The sequence below is a fragment of the Oncorhynchus clarkii genome, chromosome 28, assembly GCF_045791955.1.
Source record: "Oncorhynchus clarkii lewisi isolate Uvic-CL-2024 chromosome 28, UVic_Ocla_1.0, whole genome shotgun sequence".
Lineage (NCBI taxonomy): Eukaryota > Metazoa > Chordata > Actinopteri > Salmoniformes > Salmonidae > Oncorhynchus > Oncorhynchus clarkii.
The window spans coordinates 27,201,426-27,221,925 of record NC_092174.1 but is presented as its reverse complement, the minus strand read 5'-3'; the positions used below and the strand labels follow the sequence as shown (position 1 = coordinate 27,221,925).

Sequence of the window (20,500 nt, the reverse complement as noted above, 5' to 3'; positions counted from 1 at the left end):
TAGAGGCAATGTTCCCGCGTTAGCAGACACGGCATTCACGGTAAACGCTACATGTCAGCTCAATTGGAAATTACCTCTACATTTCAAGCGTGCTATAGAGCCGAACTTCAGCTATAGAGATTGAATAGAGCCCTTACTCAAACTAGAGCTATAGTATGACATACAAGAGATTATCCTGCATTTCTGGATAACAGTAATTTGAAATTGTATTGTAAAGTATAATTGAAAGCTATCAGCTATACTTATGGCTGTTTTTTGGTTTATAGGAACTTAAAATTGTATGACCTTAATGTGCAAAATACAAGTGGGTCATACATTGAAAAAGGGGAGGAATACTGAGAGAAATGATTGTATACAAGTTTACACGTGTCAAACGCACACAGAGAGAGAATTTTAAATGTAACTGCAAAATATAAAATACCACTAGAACAACAAAGCTTACAAATGTAAGATTTATTATACCAAAGACAGGAACGTTTTGTGTGGTTTACTTTCCATGTGGATAATATAGCAATTGTTTGCATTACTGAACTGGACACAGTCATGCCGGTGATAGCAGTGGGACGGAATACTGTGTGTATGTATGTTGTGAGCACATTAGAGGGAGTGCTGACTAACCAAGACGTAAGTAGCAGCAGAACTCAATGAAAAGAACCATGGTGAATTGTGTGTGCTTGTACTGTATAACAGGGTGGTTGTACGGTGTATGCACGTATCTGTGTGTGTATTGAACATGTCTCTGAGTGTATGTGTCTACGAGAAAAAGGTGAGATCGGCGAAATTAGGTCTGACCCACACCCCCTCCACACCACTAAATCCATCCACAGACATACGGGTACACAGTTCCTTTAAAAGCATCAGTATTTCTCTTATTTACAATTCATTGGGGGGAAAAAAAAATCACAATTTCTCTCAGAGAAGATTAGTAAAAGTGACTAGGTCACCATAAAGAGTATGCAACTCCTAAGAGTTAGTCTTTCAAATTTCTACAAAAATGTCTATGCCTTTTGTACAGGCCAAGAGCCATGATTTACTGAAGAAATAGAGTTTTATCAAGTGCCTCATCTACAACAGTTAAGCGTGGTATTATTGGTGTGTACCATTCAAATGTATTTCATTGATAATAAAAAAGATTGTTCTCCATGTTTCATTTAACAAGGTTTTTTCAGCAACTTAATTTTCTTTACATTAAAAGATATGGTAAGTAAAAAAACAACGGCATCATATCCATAACTGTGTGTTGTGAGAGGCTAACCCTTTTGCAGAGAGACTAGTGTTGATTACATAGGTACTCATTGGTTCGTTGTCTAATGTAAAAACAACGTTCCGCACAGTCTGTCTGTGAGTAGTAGTGGAACTACTTTGGACCATAAAAGGTGTGTCCATAAGTAGGATACCCAATAGGGTTGGGTTATCTTAAAGGGCTCATTTGCATGTCCTATTCTATAGGTCACTTTGGGGAAAGGGTTGGAGCAGGTTACAGTGCTTGGTACTCCAGTGCTGTGGTCTCAGGAAAGGGGTTGAGTGATTGTAGCCTGTAGACATCTCAGCAAGGTGCTGTTTTTCAGATACATAGGTTACTCAGCTAGTCCGAAGACTCTGTAGCGATTCTCCACTGTAGGGATTTCGGGGTGTGTCCTAATTCCCTGCAGTCCTAGTAGTCTGCAGGCTGGTCGGGGCTAGGTGTTTTCTGTTGCTTCTGCTGATGCTGCTTCATGATCTCCTTGACCTCCTCCACCAGCTCTGGAGGGATGATGAACTGGTCGTCCGGGTCGGGCTGGGCGGGGGCTGTGAAGTATCCCCCTCCCTTCTTAGATGGGGCGTCTGCTGCCACCTCGATCAGGTTGTGGCTCTTCTCCTGGGGGGCCACAGAGCCGTTCCCCCTCCTCTTCCCCATGGCCTTCCCGTCATCACCCGGTCTGCCGCAGCCCACTGACCAGCCCTCTTCTCTATCCTCCCTCATATCCGCCTCCCCCAGGGTCAGCTCCACCCCTTCCTCCAGTGGTTCCGGGGTGCAGGGTGGAGGAGGTGGAGGAGGGGCCAGCAAGCGTTCCCGTCCTGACGATGATAAAGAGGCCTCAACCCTAAGGCAGTGGATGTCGGCCTCCACCTCCACTCTGCTCCCGTTGGAGAAGACCCCGGCGATGGGCTCCTCGTCCTCACTGTCCAGCCCGTTGTCAGATAGTGCGCTGGAGAAGGTGGCGCTGGACAGCTGCCTCTGGAAGGATCCGGTCAGACAGGCAGGGTGGAGAGCACAGCAGCCCCGGGCAGGGAGCTCCGAGCCTGGGTGAGGGTAGGGGCAGGGCTGGGCAGCGTGCTGGGCCTGCAGGGAGAGCTGGTTGGCCTGGTGGTGCAGGTGGAGCTGGTGGTGGTGGGGTTGTTCATGCAGCAGCCCCAGGGAACTCTGAGGAGGCTCGTCAGAGGAGGCCGTGGATCCCACCTCGCTGCTCATCTCACTAGTACTGATCTCACTGCTGATCTCACTGCAGGAGGACGGGGGGACAGGGAGGGAGCCGTCCCCTGTGGGTCGCTCCTTTATCGACGAACCCCCCGAAGAGGGGTAGCCGCCCAATACAGGGCTGGGGGGCGGCTGGGGATGGTCTCTGCAGCAACAGCAGTCCTCACTCACAGAGAGCTGCACCACCACGGCACAGAGACTGTCGGTGCAGCCGTAGCCCTGGGCCAGCGTACATAGCTTCTTGGCTGCAGCCAGGCCATCTGGGACATTACGCACCGCCTCCACCGCCTCCGACGCTGACACGGCATCCCACAAGCCACGGCTTCCCAGGATGAAGAACTCGTCCTGCGGGGTGAGGGTTACCGTGCAGACGTAGGGCCGTGGGATCACTGCCGGGTACAGGAAGGAATATCCCATGATACGGGTGGAGTCTGTCACTCCATTCACCTTGTTGTCCTAGAGGAGTAGAAGGAGAAGCCTACTTAAATGTCCAACAGAAACTGGTATTCTGCCGTATCCCAACCCCTCGCAGAAACACACAGTATGTTTAGAGTGGGAGCTGTTTTAACACATTCCCCAATCCTCACACATACAGATTAAAGCTCAGGCCAAAATTGTATTAAAAGAGTCATTAAGTGTGGTATCAATGATGAACTTGACTTCAAAATCCCATACCCTTTGGGGTTATAGAATTGAACATGAAATGGAATTGAAGTGCATCACAAGCATTTGGAGCAGTACTTTAAATTAACATCCTCATATACACTGCCACACTCCCACCCACAAGCAGAATACACTCTTAACCCCTCCTCCCCCTCCATACACACGCACAAACACACTTGTTTTTCTATCCTCTTGGGGTCCTACAATTTATTTCCATTCAAAATCTTATTTTCCCTAACCCTTATGCCTAACCCTAAACCTAATTGTAACCCTAAGCTCAAAATAGTGTTTGTCCTCGTGGGGACGTGGTAAATGTCCCCATAAGGGAAAATGTTCCTTGTTTTACTATAGATAGAAGAACTAGGCCACACACACACACACACACACACACACACACACACACACAAACCCCTCCCTATGTACCTCAGTGATGATGGCGTTGTGTTGTCTGATGCGTCGGTACTCTTCCTCCAGGCCTACGTTGTGCAGGAGGGAGAGGGGCAGTGGCTTGCCGTCTCGACACAGGATGGCCTGGCACTTGCCCACGTTAGCAGCGGTGAGGGTGAAGCAGCCGCCCGGGTCGGTGGGGTCGTGTCTGATGTGGCACAGGGCCGCCGAGCCACCCAGCTTCTGCCCTGCCGTACCCAGCTTCCTGTGGCACAGAGAATATGAGAAGGTTGAATTTCTGATACTGTCTAAATAAGAAGTTGTGTGTATGTGTGTGTTCATACTAACCTCTGCATGACGAGGAAGGTGTTGGTCATGTAGTCTTCTTCACTCTTGGTCTTGTGTAGCTCCTCGGCCAGCACATCGTTCATGGTACACTGCAGCAGGTAGGGCACTTCCACGTTCCTATCTCCATCAAACACCCCATAGAGGGCCTCACGACTCCCACCGAAACTGTTCACCGACAGGGCAGCCACACACAGCCTGGGAGAGAGATAGGAATACAGGTGCAAAATGTGAATAATATTCCCTTGAGGTTGTTGAGAGTTTAAGACTTACTGTAGCTCCACAGCATTCGCATCTCTCTCTCACACACACAAACGCATGAACGTGTGCATGCACCCACATCTCCAGCCTCTTGTTTCACACACACACTCTACTGCCCCCACATTGACCTCACCGACTGACGTGTTCGTCTTAGTCGCCATGGTAACCTTGCTTGTTTTTCACATATGAAAGCTCCCCCGTGGTGACCCATATGGTTCACACATGATGTGTATGTATCATGTGTATGTTACTCACTTGTTCTTGACACCCGAGGCTTCTGTGTAACCATGACTCCACACAGCCGGCCCACCTGACGCCTCATTGGTTGAGAAGGTCGGGGGCGGGTCGATGCGGAAACAGCGGATGTTACTGCAACAAGGAGGAGAGAGGATACTTAATAAAAATATCACAGTGCAGGAACAGGTACACAGGCAAACTAAATAATTAAATGCATCTTTACTCACAATTTGTCTACACTAATAGAAGACTTACTTGAGTTGTTCCAGGGTTTTGTGGTCCAGGTTGAGGCGAGGGTTGCCACTCAGGTCCAGCTCCTGGAGTTTAGGAGGCAGGATCTCAGGCAGGCTGATCTCACTCAGCTCATTACAGCTCAGATCTACACACTGTGGAGAGAGGAGAGGGTTAAAACACACAGAAATATACAACCATCCTCACACGCACACATGAATATACATGCATTCACACACACGCGTGCGCATGTCCTGCCTGCCTGACTGTCCTACCTTCATCTCCATAAGCTGCATGACCTCAGGGAAGACTTCTATGGTGTTGGAGTGGGCAATGAGTGTGTGCATGCGTCTGCAGTTCATGATGGTGGTGGGCACCGTCTTGAGCCTGTTCCCACTCAGGTCCACCTCCTCCAGCTCCTCCAACTTTGCCATTTTACTACAGAGGGGGAAAAGTCAGTGAATATGTACCTAGAAGAGACAGTATATTGTAAGTGTGGTAGAAAAAGAAAAATGAGAGTAACAACAGTTATTTTATGTGTGTGTGTGTATACAGTATGTAGCCTACATCTATCCACTCACCTGGCAGGGAAGGTGTGCAGGTAGTTGTAGGCCATGTGTAGTACTCGGAGGTGTGTGTGTCCCGTCAGTAAGGAAACACACTTATCAGTCAGTCGGTTGTTGGTGAGGTATAGTTCCTGGAGGATGCTGTTGCTCTCCTCTGATAGGCTGGAGGGAGGCAGGTGCTCAAGCTTATTGGCCGAGGCATTCAGGCACCGCAAACTGAAACAGGAAGTGAGCCCAGGTGTCAGTCTTTCAACCATTACACATATTCTGCCGGTGTAATAAATTGTCACAGTATTAACATGTTTAGTCAATAACTGGGTAATAATTGACCTCTTGTCATCATGCTCTATTGAAACAAACACAGGTCATATTTTATCTCAACAATACCAGCATGTAATTCATTTATTTTTTGAACACACTGAATGAGTTTCATTCACTACCATGTAATCACATTCATTGAAGTTTTAACATCCTATATTATAGTGTTCAAAATGTTAGGAAGAACTGATCTTCCCATGCCATAGACTGACAAGGTGAATCCAAAGCTATGATCCCTTATTGATGTCACCTGTTAAATCCACTCCTATCAGTGTAGATAAAGGGGAGGAGACAGGTTAAAGAAGGATTTTTAAGCCTGGAGACAACTGAAACATGGATTGTGTATGTGTGCCATTCAGAGGGTGAATGGGCAAGACAACAGATATAAGTGCCTTTGAACTTGGTATGGTAGTAGGTGCCAGGCGCACTGGTTTGAATGTGTCAAGAACTGTAACGCTGCTGGGTTTTTCACACTCAACAGTTCCCGTGTGTATCAAGAATGGTCCACCACCCAAAGGACATCCAGCCAACTTGACACAACTGTGGGAAGCATTGGAGTCAACATGGACCAGCATCCCTGTGGAACGCTTTTGACACCTTGTAGTCCATGCCCTGACGAATTGAGGCTGTTTGGGGGCAAAAGGGAGTACAACTCAATATTAGGAAGGTGTTCCTAATGTTTTGTACACAGTGTATGTCTATAATATTGTGTTACCTGTCAGATTTGAGGAAGAGGTTGCAGGGCAGCTCTGCTAGCTGGTTGTGTTGTACGTCTAACACCTCCAGTAGTGGGCGCTCTACTCTCTCAGGCAGCTTCTGCAGGTGGTTGTGTCCTGCACTCAGCTTCCTCAAACTGCTGCTACACAGCAACCTGCCAGTAGGGGGGAGTGGAGAGACATCAGTATCACAATCAGTAACAGTGTCACTGTAACAATGGGCTGCATCTCAATAGTCAGAGTCAGACAGGGAGAGAAACAAGAGCTGCATCTCAATAGCTTAAAGTGGCTTCCTCTTCTCTTTTCTGCCATCTGCACTAATAAAAAAAGTTAAGGAAAGGTGAAATAACAGGGGAGGGTAGTGCTTTTATTTCCTGGGTTCACATTCACAAATGTGCAGGTTTTACTAAAAATGTCTTCCATTGTAAACATATGTCCTCATCTGCTTGCATGCACCTCCCCTATATCAAGATGTTTTGGAGGTTCCATTATGCACTGCACTTCTCCACATACTAACTATACCACAGGCCAATATAGTCTACCAGTCTAACTGTCTATCCTGCCCTCTATCCACCTTTCAAAGTGACAATAGTGGTAGGTGGATAGTTTGTCCAGATCTGTAATATGCTAACTTGCAATCCTACAAAGCTGCACAAATGTTCAATATAAGTGTAGAGACCAGGTGCGTCATTGCGCATGAAAGAACAGTGAAGACATGAGACACGCAGCTCAAACAGCTTCCCTATTGGTCTTGTTTAGGGACGATACAATTATCTTACCTAGACTTGCCTAGAACACATTGCAATGAATAATTGCATTATTGTTATCAAGCAAGTACAGAATTCTACTCTAGGCTGTAAACGGCAGTGAATATGTTATTTGAATAACGTGGCAAAAGCCCTGTGATTTTAATTTGGATCAGTTGTTAGTCTACTCTCAACAGTTTATAATGGTCTCGAAAGGCAGTGTAGAAGGTCAGTCTGGCTGTGTTTTCAGTTCTGATACTGAGAAATGTGCTGTTGCATCATTATTTTCCTAAATCGTTCTATAATAATCTGGCCACATACGCTCCCAGCAGGCCCAGTTATTCAGGAAAGCTTAAAGTAAAGATTCACCCATTTTGAATGTTATATTGATTCTCTGGGTCAATTCATGTTTCCATGTGTATTTGAGATATTACCGTTCAAGCAGAAAGACATTTGGCCGGTACCACGTAGCATTGAGATAAAGTCGCTCTCACTAAACTGGAAGTGAATATCGAACACGACTTTTAGATCACAAAAACGTCGATCATACATGACAACATCTTCAAAATCTGACTTCTCTCGAATGAGCCATTGATCATATTTTAGCGATTTTCCTACCCTGAGAAATGAGCGATTTAACGGAGGGTATAACACATTTCTCATATTTGTCTGCCTCTTCAGTCCAGGGTGCCTTGCATGGTGCCGTTGTGAATGTTAGACTCCACTCTGTGAGGCACATCGATCTGCAGGTTGAACAATGTGAGATTGTAGACTCCTAAATTGGAATTGCAGTTTGTTTAGGAGATTTTACAGCTAATTAGCGACATGCTGGTATTGACTTTGGTATTATTGTGTGTAGATACGTTTGCTAGCTAGCTCGCTACCTAGCTGGCTAGCCAGCCAGCCCATAGAGAGAGCATTGCATTGTGGGTTTTATAGTCGACTTGAGCTGCAACATATTTACACAATGATTTTCACATGTTGCTACCAACCTTATTATAACGACAAAATGAAACATTTGTTCACAAAAAATATTGTTCTCACATTGTTCTCACATAGTGTTATTATAACTAATAGGAATGATGTTTTGGGTGGATTTTGTCCTTTAACGTGGTCTGCCTCCTCTCCAATGCGAGCGGCTATCCCTGGTGCACCTACTGTAGAACCCGTAACGCTTCAACATTGTCAAAATATTTGTTATTTAACTTTGAAAATGTATTACATTTTATGTGTGGCATAAACACAACCAGTCACAATCTTTTAAGCTGATTAGGCCACTTAAAAAGTCTCCTGTAGGCTACCTGCGTACATTCGTCCCAAATATAATTAAGCATCCAAACTTTGCAGATTGTGGTGTTGAAAACACAAACCATGATGTTGAAGCAGCCGAAGTTGGTATGCTTTGCTTATTGGTTATGGTCCTTTGGCACAGATGCCTGTTGTTGGAAAATGTGTTGAAATTGTTGAAACTTTTAATATAATTATAAATATGTGATGGGGGAAGAAATTACTACAGTTACGTATCTGGATATTATTTTTGACGATATATAGTATTGACAATATCGCAATATTATTTTGGCGCTAGTTGCCTGTACCTGCACCAAAACTCCTTCATACTGTAGCCTGTTCTCCATCTTCTTTTTAAATAGGGAGCCCATGTGTTTTCAGCACATTCATTTCCATGGCTGATCAAAACTCATTTTCTTGTCCCTCTGTAGCAAACATATGGTGAGCAATATGTTTGTAACACCAAATCGCAATAAAATCCCGGTATCGAATCGCAATACATATAGAACCATGAGAATAGCAATACATACTGTATCATATCGGTGCCTAGGTATCGTGATAATATTGTACCGTGAGGTCCCTGGCTATTCGCCGCCCTAATAAAAATGTTGTTCCACCTAACTGATCATTCTCTGCAGCAGGCTCTGATCGTAGTGTACAGTGCATTCGGAAAGTATTCAGACCCTTTCCCCACATTTTGTTATGTTACAGGCTTATTTTAAAATGGATTAAACAGGCAAAACCTCAAGCTTCTGGCCCGTAGCCCCGCACAGCATCGACGGCGCCACAAAAGCATGCTGAAGTGGCAAAGTCAATATCCACATTTATAAACACAGAGCTGCTACAGTTGTTACATGTCGTCGTAAACATCATTTTCAATTCATTATATGAGGGGGAAGGGTGTGCACTTATTTTTTTACAGTACAAGGGGAGAGTCGTTTTAAACTATTTTAAATGTTGGGGGGGGGGCCACCTCCAGTTGGACCAGCCCTCCCCAGTAAATGTTTAACTGTCCCTAAAGACAAAGGAGTGGGGACATGGAAAGTACGCTTGTAAGAGATGCACTGTACAGTTCTATTTTCTACTCAGGAAGTGTCAGAATGAATTTCAGCTGCAGGCTCTACTAGAGGTACTGTTCATTTCTGTTTGCACGTCAACATCCCTGCCCCACCCCCATCATGCCTTCTATTCCCACCCAGTTTAGGCAAACACGCATGCAGTGTCACAGTACAGCTGGTCTAATGGGGTCGGTGTGTGTGAGTGTGTGTCTAAAATTAGATTTGAACTGTGTATAGAGAGGGAAAGGGAGAGAGAGAAGGAAGGATCATCTGAAGCAGAGATGGACAACTGAAGGCCCTCCGATCAACCTCCCCCCAAAATATTTATTTTTACATTTGAAATTTTGGGGGAACTCAGTCGGGGTTCTCAACTTACTGTTGCGAGATAGAATAGTACAATATCTAAATTTGGTTGTGCAGCAGCAGTTTTTACATTGCTAAGCTAGAGGTCAGCTATCTAAACTTGTTGTCATGGTTGAATTACCGGCCGGGGGGCCCCCATTGATTTTGTTAGTCAATCTCAGTCAGAAAACTGTAAACATTTCTCTCCACCCTATGGCAAAATTGCAGGAAATAAGCTAGCGAATTACATGAAATTAGTTATAAAATTGCTAAATCTTCTATCTACCCCATGGTAAAATATATAGAATTGCAGAAAACGTTGATTAAACTACAACATTTTCTATATATCCCATGGCAAAATGTGCAGAATTGCATAAAATTAACTCTAAAATGTGAAAAAATGGTCTCCGCTGTCAAGAGGGAGGGCACTAAGATGTTTTTCTCACAATGTGGGGAGGGGGGGTTAGAAAAAGAGAGTTAGAGAGAATGGGATGGTTGTAACTATCAGGTTGATCTATTGTGCTTGGTGAGGGACAGTACTGTCCATGAGCAGGGCACACAGATATGCAATATTCCATTTACTTTCATTGTTCTATACACAATGCCATGTGACTGGAGGAGTCAATGAGACCACTGGTTGTGTCTGAACAGTTTGAACAAGCATCCTTGTTTCCTTTCCTTGTGTCCTTCGCTCCATGATCACTGATCTGGCAGGACATGAGAGGTTGAATCAACATGGTGGAATACCCGTCCAGTGCTTTGACATTAGTGATTATGAATGGAAGCAGACAAGCTGTTTAAGATAATTGAGACAGAGCCATTGGGAGAATAGAAAGATAGATTTGACAGTAGTGAGACATTGGGAGCAGGGAACATGGAGAGAAACTGGCTATGCTGTGAGAGAGAATGTGAGTGAAAGAGAGATATAATGGGAGAGAGTGATAGAGAGACCGACCGTGCTGGGAGCTCAGTAACAAGGTTGTGGCTGAGGTCCAGAACTTCTAGTTTCTTTATCTCACACAGCCACTCTGGGACAGCCTCCATACGATTCCTACAGAAAGAGAGAGGGTGCGAGAGAGAGAGAGGGGTCAGGTTTGAGGAGACTTTGTGAGAATGTTGGGTTTAACCTCTTACAGTCTCTTCCACAAGTGTTTTTGGAAGGAAAATATCCACTTTTAGATAGTAAAATACATTTTTGCTTCTCATGCTAATGCAGTTGTTCAAATGGTTGCATATTCATATATATATATATATATATATATATATATATATATATATATATATATATATATATATATATATATATATACACACACACACACACACACACACACACACACAAAGTCGGAAGTTTACATACACTTAGGTAGGAGTCATTAAAACTCGTTTTTCAACCACTCCACAAATTTCTTGTTAACAAACTATAGTTTTGGCAAGTCGGTTAGGACATCTACTTGGTGCATGACACAAGTCATTTTTCAACCAATTGTTTATAAACAGATTATTTCACTTAATCACAATTCCAGTGGGTCAGAAGATTACATACACTAAATTGACTGTGCCTTTAAACAGCTTGGAACATTCCCGAAAATGATGTCATGGCTTTAGAAGCTTCTGATAGGCTAATTGACATCATTTGAGTCAATTGGAGGTGTACTTGTGGATGTATTTCAAGGCCTACCTTCAAACTCAGTGCCTCTTTGCTTGACATCATGGGAAAATCAAAAGAAATCAGCCAAGACCTCAGAAAAAAAATGTAGACCTCCACAAGTCTGGTTCATCCTTGGGAGCAATTTCCAAATGCCTGAAGGTACCACGTTCATCTGTACAAACAATAGTACGCAAGTATAAACACCATGGGACCACGCAGCCGTCATACCGCTCAGGAAGGAGACGCGTTCTGTCTCCTAGAGATGAACCTACTTTGGTGCGAAAAGTGCAAATCAATCCCAGCACAGCAAAGTACCTTGTGAAGATGCTGGAGGAAACAGGTACAGAAGTATCTATATCCACAGTAAAACAAGTCGTATATCGACATAACCTGAAAGGCCGCCCAGCAAGGAAGAAGCCACTGCTCCAAAACCGCCATAAAAAAGCCTGACTACGGTTTGCAACTGCACATGGAGACAGAGATGGTACTTTTTGGAGAAATGTCCTCTGGTCTGTTGAAACAAAAATAGAACTGTTTGGCCATAATGACCACCGTTATGTTTGGAGGAAAAAGGGGGAGGCTTGCAAGCCAAAGAACACCATCCCAACCATTAAGCACGGGGGTGGCAGCATCATGTTGTGAGGGTGCTTTGCTGCAGTAGGGACTGGTGCACTTCACAAAATAGATGGCACCATGAGGAAGAACAATTATGTGGATATATTGAAGCAACATCAAGACATCAGTCAGGAAGTTAAAGCTTGGTAGCAAATGGGTCTTCCAAATGGACAATGATCCCAAGCATACTTCCAAAGTTGTGGCAAAATGGCTTAAGGACAACAAAGTCAAGGTATTGGAGTGGCCATCACAAAGCCCTGACCTCAATCCTATAGAACATTTGTGGGGAGAACTGAAAAAGCGTGTGCGAGCAAGGAGGCCTACAAACCTGACTCAGTTACTCCAGCTCTGTCAGGAGGAATGGGACAAAATTCACCCAACTTATTGTGGGAAGCTTGTGGAAGGCTACCCAAAATGTTTGACCCAAGTTAAACAATTTAAAGGCAATGATACCAAATACTAATTGAGTGTATGTAAACTTCTGACCCACTGGGAATGTGATGAAAGAAATAAAAGCTGAAATAAATCATTCTCTCTAGTATTATTCTCACATTTCCCATTCTTAAAATAAGGTGGTGATCCTAACTGACCTAAGACAGGGAATTTTTTACTTGGATTAAATGTCAGGAATTGTGAAAAACTGATTAAATGTATGTAAACTTCTGACTTCAACTGTATATGTTTTTAGATATGTGTTGTGTATTTGATGTTTGATGCAGGGCTCATCCGTAAAAGTATTTAATGCCAGGCTCACCCCCTGTTAAAATAAAGGTTCAATAAAATAAGTAATAGTAAACTTGAATTCTAGTGGTAGCATTTTTTTATGTTCTCTACAGCTATGTACTAGAAAATGTATCAATTGACCAATTTGGGCAAACTCGTGAGGGACACCTGAGAGACTTCATACTAAATATTATGTAGCTCTCTCATTCTTGAATGTATGTTGTGGGCAACTTCTAAAGTATCCTTCCTATCTCAATGTATGGCCTTTCCTTTGCATTTCAAAGATGAAGAACAAATAGAAAAATAGAAAACACTTTGTTTTTACCAGATCTATTGTGTTACATTAATTTCACGTCTCCACAAACGTCAAAGTGTTTCCTTTCGAATAGTATCAAGAATATGTATATCCTTGGTTCAGGTCCAGAGCTACATGCAGTTAGATTTTGGTATGTCATTTTAGGCGGAAACTGAGATGAAGGGTCCTATCCAGAGGAGGTTTTAAGAGAGTTTGTGTATTTTCAGCAATGTTGAGTGTGTTTATATGAGGGCATTGACCTCACCTGGAGATGTCCATGTAGGTGAGGTTGGATGGCACTGGACTGACATCTAGCTCCTGTAGATCTGTAGAAGACAACAAGCATGTGTGACATGACAAATGGAACCAGATACTGTAGCTAGGTAGTGACAGAGAAATGCAGTGACGGAGATTGAGAATGACACAGGCTGTTTCAACTCCCCCAATCCTAACTGTAATTGTTGGTGTGGAAAATGCTAAACTGACCCAAGATCAGTGTCTAGGGGCAACTTCAACCTACACTATTACAAGTACAGCAGGCATAGATGGACTCTAACTGGGGACTCACCGTTGTTCTGTGCGTAGACAGCCTTGAGCATAGAGCCCTTGGCCTTGAGGGTGACAATGTGATTCCTCTCACAGTGGAGGACCTCCAGGTGGGGAAACAGGGAGGCATCCAGCTCCTCCAGCCCGTTGTCACGCACATCCAGCTGGGTCACATGTCTCAGCAGGTCTGGCTCGTCTGGAACCACCACCCGGATCTTATTCAGCCTGATGGCACAGAGGTCAGAGCTCTCACATAACTGTACAGTAGGCAGTATGGTCCGTAGCATAATTAACCCTCCGGACACAGACGTCAGATTAAAATCAATGTCTGTATGGATGGATACTTGATAGAGTTGTCAACTGAAGGGAATTCGATTTGAAATCAACTTTGATGACCGGTTGTCATTTTGTGGTTGACACCTGAGTTTTATTGAAATTAACACATTAAGTATATTGAATCAATCTTCAATAGATGGTCTGATATTTCATATAGGATGTGTGACTTCACAAAGGTATACTTCAGGTTTAAGGTCTGACCTCAACGGCCCTATCAGTGCGTATTCACCATCAGGGTTACTCATTAACTGACCTGACACTTGGCAAATTTCTACGTTTTTTTGTACAAGACTGGAAAAAGCTGCACCCACCGACAAAAAGAACAGAACACATCTCACCATCATCATCTCTATCTACACTCATGTGTGATCTTTGGTCCTGAGCTTGAGAACATGATCTAGAGAAAATACACATTATCTCCTAACACTGTGAGGAGTGATGTATTAACTAGACAAATAATGTTAAGTCACTCAAGGCCTGCTCTTTGCCAAGCAGGACGGAGAACACCGCTCTAGTAATAATTACGAGACTTTCCGAACTGACTCTGTTTAGCCTGGTTCCAAGCTAACGGTCTGTTTAGCCTGGTTCTTTTCCAAGCTAATTGTCTGTTTAGGGTGGTTCTGTTCCATACTGACTGTTTGTTTAGCCTGATTCTGTGAGATCATCTGATCCTAGATCTGTGGTTAAAGGCAACATGTGAAAATAAAAGAGAGCCGCACACTCTTGGAGCTCAGATGCAAAAATGTAATACCAACGTTTCGACAGCCAAGCTGTCTTCATCAGGGTATTTGGCTGCTTGGCTGTCGAAACGTTGGTATTAAATTTTTGCATCTGAGCTCCAAGAGTGTGCGGCTCTCTTTTATTTTCAAGTTTCCACTCCGCTGGCCAGCACCTTGTCTTAATAGGTGTGCGTTTCTTTTTCTTCTAAAGGCAACATGTACCTTGACCTCTGTGTCTTTGCCTGTTTAGTCGGGTTCTGTCCCATACCCATTGTCTGTTTAGCCTGGTTCTGTTTCATAGTGACTGTCTGTTTGTCTGGTTTTCGACTCATACAGTATAGCTTCCTCTCAGTTTGAGTTTTGCAATAGAGAGATGCTGTAACTCCAGTCAAACGTGTCTACACATGGATGGGATTATAAGCATTGTGTGATTGGATTGTGACCAAAATCAGTGAGATGAAATGTTTCCCACCAGGTGTTTAGACGTGATTCCGGCTAGGTATACATTGTGATCAGATCACAAGACGCTTGGTGTTCATCTTGTGACCAAGTCTCCATGCATCTGCCATTTCTGTACATGCAATGGGAAAAAAATGGGACACCAGATGGTTTGAGCTGGGTGCAAAGCCTGTTATCTGCTTGTTATGAAGATACACTGTGACTGGAGATAGGATCTGAATAAAGAGTGCAAGAGTGTCTCTGCCTGCTTGCCTGTCTATCTATCTAGCCGCATACCGTAGGTCGACATGTTTGAACCGGAGCAGTCTGAAGCTCTGCAGCACCAGTGTGTCCAGGCTGTTTCCAGCCATACACAGTCTCTCCATGGAGGTCAGCCGCTCCAGCACCTGGGGCACGTGGGTAAACTGGTTGAAGGACAGTCCCAGGTAGCCCAGTCTCTGGAGAGAGCCCAGCTCACTGGGTAACTCACTCAGACAGTTACCGTCCAGGAGAAACGTCTGCAGACTGAAGGGAGGGAGAGAGAGAGAGAGAGAGAGAGAGAGAGAGAGAGATGGAAGGGAGAGCATGGTGTGAGTAGATAGCACTTTAACTTCATGTGAAAAACTTATAATGCATCAGAATGACTCTGCACATAGAAGAAGCATTATATAGTTCAGAGAGGGTGCGGGTGCCCCCAGCTTTAAAAAGTTAGGAGCACAACAAAACATTTACGGAGCACCAACAAATAATACATGTTTTATTTGATTGCAGTATAAGCCTCTATTAGGCTTATATTGTATGAATTAAAGCTACTTTTGAAGCACACGTTGTACCCTAGAATCATACATGTAACCCCGTAAAGACATTTTTATGCAAAAACCTGTCATTGAAGTTACAAAATTCATTGGTGGAATATTAGGTTTCTACATCGTGTACAAGCACTATTTATATATTGATGCATTACATTGAAAATTGAACACGGTCTCTTTAAGAAAGTCAAGTTTGTGAGTGACAATATCCAAGAGATCTGTCATTCATTAATTTCCTATGACAAGAGGGTTTACTCTGCCCAAAATCTATTCATGAAAATAAGTCCACAAACTGAGCAATTTTGGTATGGTGGATGATGAGTGTCGAATTTGGGCAACAAAACATGTAATCTCTAATTTTCTACGTGAACCTTATTTGATCGAATATAAGTGTCATAATGGTTAGGTTGTTGCAAATGCACTGAATTAAGGGGACGCACGTGGCATTTCAGAAACGTTATATCCGAGTTGTGCTGATTGTTCACACGCGTATTTTTCCATATAGACACATCCAATGTGTTTCAATCAAATCAAGTATATGCACTGAGCTTGTCTGATGCTTTAAGCGCACTGTATGATGAAATAATTAAGACACAAATTACTTGAGGGAGTCCGACCACAATTGATTTGATTGTGCTGGGGCCGCGCTCAGACTTGCTGCACTGTGTTTAAAAAAAAATGACAACGAGTGACTGTTACTAGCACGGGTTGCCTCTCTCCTCCATGCTGCAGCGACCACCACATAACAGCACCGTCACACTGTCCGTGTTGCTGAAGCTGCAACATAATTACATCAATTTCTGACTGAAACTATCTGTTACTGAAATCCCTCATTTGAGAGAACACACCATTTTGTGATTCAAAATGTGTAAAAAAAAAAAAATCAACCAAGATCCACAAAAAATAGGACCTTGTGCATGTTAAGTAAAATAACAACCCAATGTTTATATTCCAGGTCAAATTAGCTGGCAACAGCAAGCTAGCTAGCTACATGTCTATGAATGGTTCATATGTGTTTCGACCTGTCTCCAAATGAATATAGTTGGTTCAGAGTTCGTTTTGATATTTCAACTTCAACCTGCGTGTCCTGATCACGTCTGGTGTGGATGGACAAAGTCAACGTGTAAATGGGGTCAGCCATATGACAATTAGCCCCGATTGCATTTTTCTGCGTATGAGCTTAGCTAGCCAATGTCGCCATGACATCGCCTACAAGCGTTACTGGGAATTTCTATTGAAAAAGCAGTTTCTGCCCATCTTCATACTGTCCTGTCTTTGCTATCACTTTTTATTTCTGTGCCCCACATGTTTGGATGTACTGGTAAAGTAACCAGGTTGTTAACTAAGAAGCTAAAGAAGTAACATGACTGAACAAGGTGTCACATAATGCACAGGAGCAGTTTTAGAACGGCCCGCAACATGGTTTATGAATGTAAAACATTGCGCTGGTAATATGGGTCATATCTTTTGAAATGTTTGCGCTAGAAACAAACTTTTCTTTTTGGTAATGGTGCAGCCTTCACAGTAACACCTTTCCTCTAGGGCACTCTGGAACAACGGTTCAGCGAAGCCTAACCATTACAACAATTATTATATGGGTAAAATGTTTTCTCGCACGGGTGCTCCCAAAATATCAGGCAGCACAGCAAAATATATAGGATTATATACGACCAAAATGGTCGCAGTTTAGAGCCCCGAGTACAAATCAGTTCAGATTTTTCTGACATTTCTCTTGTTCTTTCAGGAATCCCTTTCCACTGCATGGTGATCAAGTACAAATCAAAAGAGTTTCATTACAAACTGTTAAGTCCCTATTGAACACCGTTCTTCACCACATTCTGATACTAAGGTCAACCTCGCTACAGCCAGTAGGTGGCAGCATTAGCATTGAGGCTGAGAGGGCTTATTGGGGAAGCCATAGGCTGTTTTCCAGATCCTTCCATCATATGAGAGGAGAGGTGCTCAGCTATGCTTCTGCTGAGAGGAAGCACGCATCACCTTATCACAGTCTCTCTCTCCTGTCCTGGATTAATGCCCCACTCTGAACTACTATCCCTTTTCCCCTGTCAGATCATCAGACAATAACCTCTTAAATATTTATTGTATTTCATATATTCAGAACATTTCAGAGAGCCTCCTGACGGTGTCTGGAGTAGATGGATACTGCCCCTAACCACTGATACAGGGTCAAATATGTCTTCTTCTTTAGGAGGTTAGGGGTGAGGTCGTCTGATCCTAGAACTGTGGTTAAGGGTGACATCTACCTCGACATCTATGTATATTCCCTCTGACCCCTTGTATATGTGTCCCAAATATCACCCCATGAAGTTAACCCCGCAGGCTCTGGTCTGAAGCATCACACACTATGGTAAATAGGGTGCCATGGGAAGGAGCCTGTGTCTCTGTATATGCCCCCTGACCCCTAGACACTTCTGGAATCTTACTTGGTCATGGATCCCACAGCTTGGTCCACGTTGGTCAGGTAGTTACAGCTGAGGTTGACCTCGGTGAGGGTGGAGATGTCACAGATGGCCATGGGGAACTGACCCAGCTGGTTATTAGACAGGTTGAGGCTCCGCAAACGAGAGAACCTGTCAGAGAGATATAGAAGAGAGGGGTGGTGGTGAGAGGAGAGCGAAAAGAGATGTGGGTAGAGAGAAAGAAGTCAGTGGTCTGACTCAACAGTTGAAAAGAAAATAGAAACAGAACCTTCAGCACATCATAGTGGAAACCTTCACATTGTCATGTTGAGAACAAGCAGAGCGTGTTGTCAGTAGCAACATCAGAGGCAAGTGGCTTAATGTCCTATAGTAGATCAGTGACCTTCAGTCAAGTCATCCCTAGGGGACGGGAGGATGCATAACCCACCCCTCATGGGCCGTTTGCCATGTTAGCATCAAAGCTGATAACCTCACAAACAAGTCTGCTGCCTTTTAGTCTGGTAATGCATTCAATTGCACACACACACACACAAACAAATACACCCACATGCTCGCAGGCAGGCACGCACACACGTGCACACACACACACATGCTCGCAGGCAGGCACGCACACACACACACATGCTCGCAGGCAGGCAGGCAGGCAGGCACACCCTTCATCATTTGTTAGGAGGAAAAGGGAAGCTAGATGACAGGGGTACTGATTTGCATGGCCATTTAATTCCAGCTAAGTGAGGGAGGCCAGGAGGCTGGGACAGAGAGGGAGAGAGAGAGAAAAGACACTACCTGTGTAGTCATCATCTCACACCATCTCTTTTCATTACTACCATTCCTCTCGCTCTCCACTATTGTATATATCATACTCATTAGTACAAAACTGTCTGTGTCTGACCAGCAGGGATGCTCTGTAGCAATTAAACTCTCATACATAAACAACCACATATTTTAGGCACCAAACTAGCAGCTTTTCATCTGTCATGTCTGTCTTTTAAATGGTAATTATCCCCAGAATATGAAACAGCAAATCCTTATATGCCATGCAGGAGCCTCATTTCATCTTGAACCTGTTGGTCCTGGCACATACAGTCTGTTGTTGTAACAGGAAATGCAAACTTGTAGGCTTCTAAAGTTTCTAATTTCCACTTAATTGTCAGACTTGATTTGCCCTAACAAAAAATGTATCAACCCCTACAAAAATGTCCATGAGTTATTATCCACATAATATTTCACATTTCCTGTTGCAGAAAGATTATTTTCCTGCTGTGAGAAGCTGGTCAAATGAAGAGAGCAAATGTGTATTCATAGTCGGAAGGGCAAATTCACACACTACTCTAATCTGCAATGATCAAACAGGAACCCACTGTTTCAGGATTCTCCAGGCCCCAGTTCTGCAGCTTTCAACCAACCTCACACACACACACACCAATATACTCTCTCTCACACACACACACAACCCAATATACTCACACACACACACACACACACACACACACACACACACACACACACAATTACACACACACACACACACACACACACAATTCCCCACTCTGCTCTTCTCTCAGAGTACAAGGACACGCACGTGCAGTTAAATGGCAAATCATTTTCTGGCTAGTATCCTAAAATGGGCTGTGACTGGTGTGCGAGCACACCCACACACACTGTACAGTACGTCTTGGCTGTATGCTTTAATCTGGGGCTAGCCACTGCCGAGTCTGTTCCGGTATTCAGGGAAAATGGAAAGAGCGCCTGGACGTGACACAGGCTTTTGGACGTTAACAAGGCGACACTCCATTTTAACTTCTCCTTCACATTTACTGGATTGGTTGGACAGTGCAGGACCTTCCCAGACATTTTTTTCTTCTTCTTCAGGTCAAGACCAGTATGTGGGGGGGGATCTACTTTCAGGCGTTTCTTTTACACCTGCTATATTAGGTTAATCTGGGGCCAGATGGTGCCCTCTGAGGAGTACTGAGAGGGAGAGTGAAGGAGGGAGGCAGGCCATATTAAAAGCCTCCCTGCAGAGGCAGACAGGTCTGGGCTACTCTAGTAGACAAACCAACCCAACTAGGCCCTGTCCTGACCAACCCAGCTCAGGCCAGCCTTACCCTGCCCAGCTCCACTAGGCCTTGTCCTAAGCCAACTGACTGACACTACCCTATTCATTCATCTTAAGCCCAGCCTTATTCTGACAATTCCACTCCAATTTAGGCTAGTCCAGTCTAGTCGAGCACAGTCTAGCTCCAGCCCTACCTTATTGTGGCCCAGCCAAACCATGCTATACCCAGATCCGTCAAGGCAGTGCAACCTTA

The 20,500-nt window shown here is 44.0% G+C and overlaps 1 protein-coding gene across 1 annotated transcript in view; it reads right to left on the bottom strand.

Annotated features, from left to right (window-relative positions):
• Positions 1-438: 438 nt before the first annotated feature.
• The window catches only part of LOC139386990 (PH domain leucine-rich repeat protein phosphatase 1-like), a 70,571-nt gene continuing 50,509 nt past the window's right edge, over positions 439-20,500 (bottom strand). The window contains exons 5-17 of the mRNA XM_071132920.1: positions 18,192-18,338; positions 15,236-15,463; positions 13,468-13,670; positions 13,165-13,225; positions 10,571-10,666; positions 6,182-6,337; positions 5,164-5,364; positions 4,858-5,020; positions 4,607-4,737; positions 4,370-4,483; positions 3,857-4,051; positions 3,545-3,773; positions 439-2,914 (exon numbers count right to left, since the gene is read on the bottom strand). Coding sequence (XP_070989021.1) covers positions 1,655-2,914; positions 3,545-3,773; positions 3,857-4,051; positions 4,370-4,483; positions 4,607-4,737; positions 4,858-5,020; positions 5,164-5,364; positions 6,182-6,337; positions 10,571-10,666; positions 13,165-13,225; positions 13,468-13,670; positions 15,236-15,463; positions 18,192-18,338 — 3,184 coding nt within the window. The 3' untranslated portion in view covers positions 439-1,654. The remainder of the gene's footprint in view (positions 2,915-3,544; positions 3,774-3,856; positions 4,052-4,369; positions 4,484-4,606; positions 4,738-4,857; positions 5,021-5,163; positions 5,365-6,181; positions 6,338-10,570; positions 10,667-13,164; positions 13,226-13,467; positions 13,671-15,235; positions 15,464-18,191; positions 18,339-20,500) is intronic.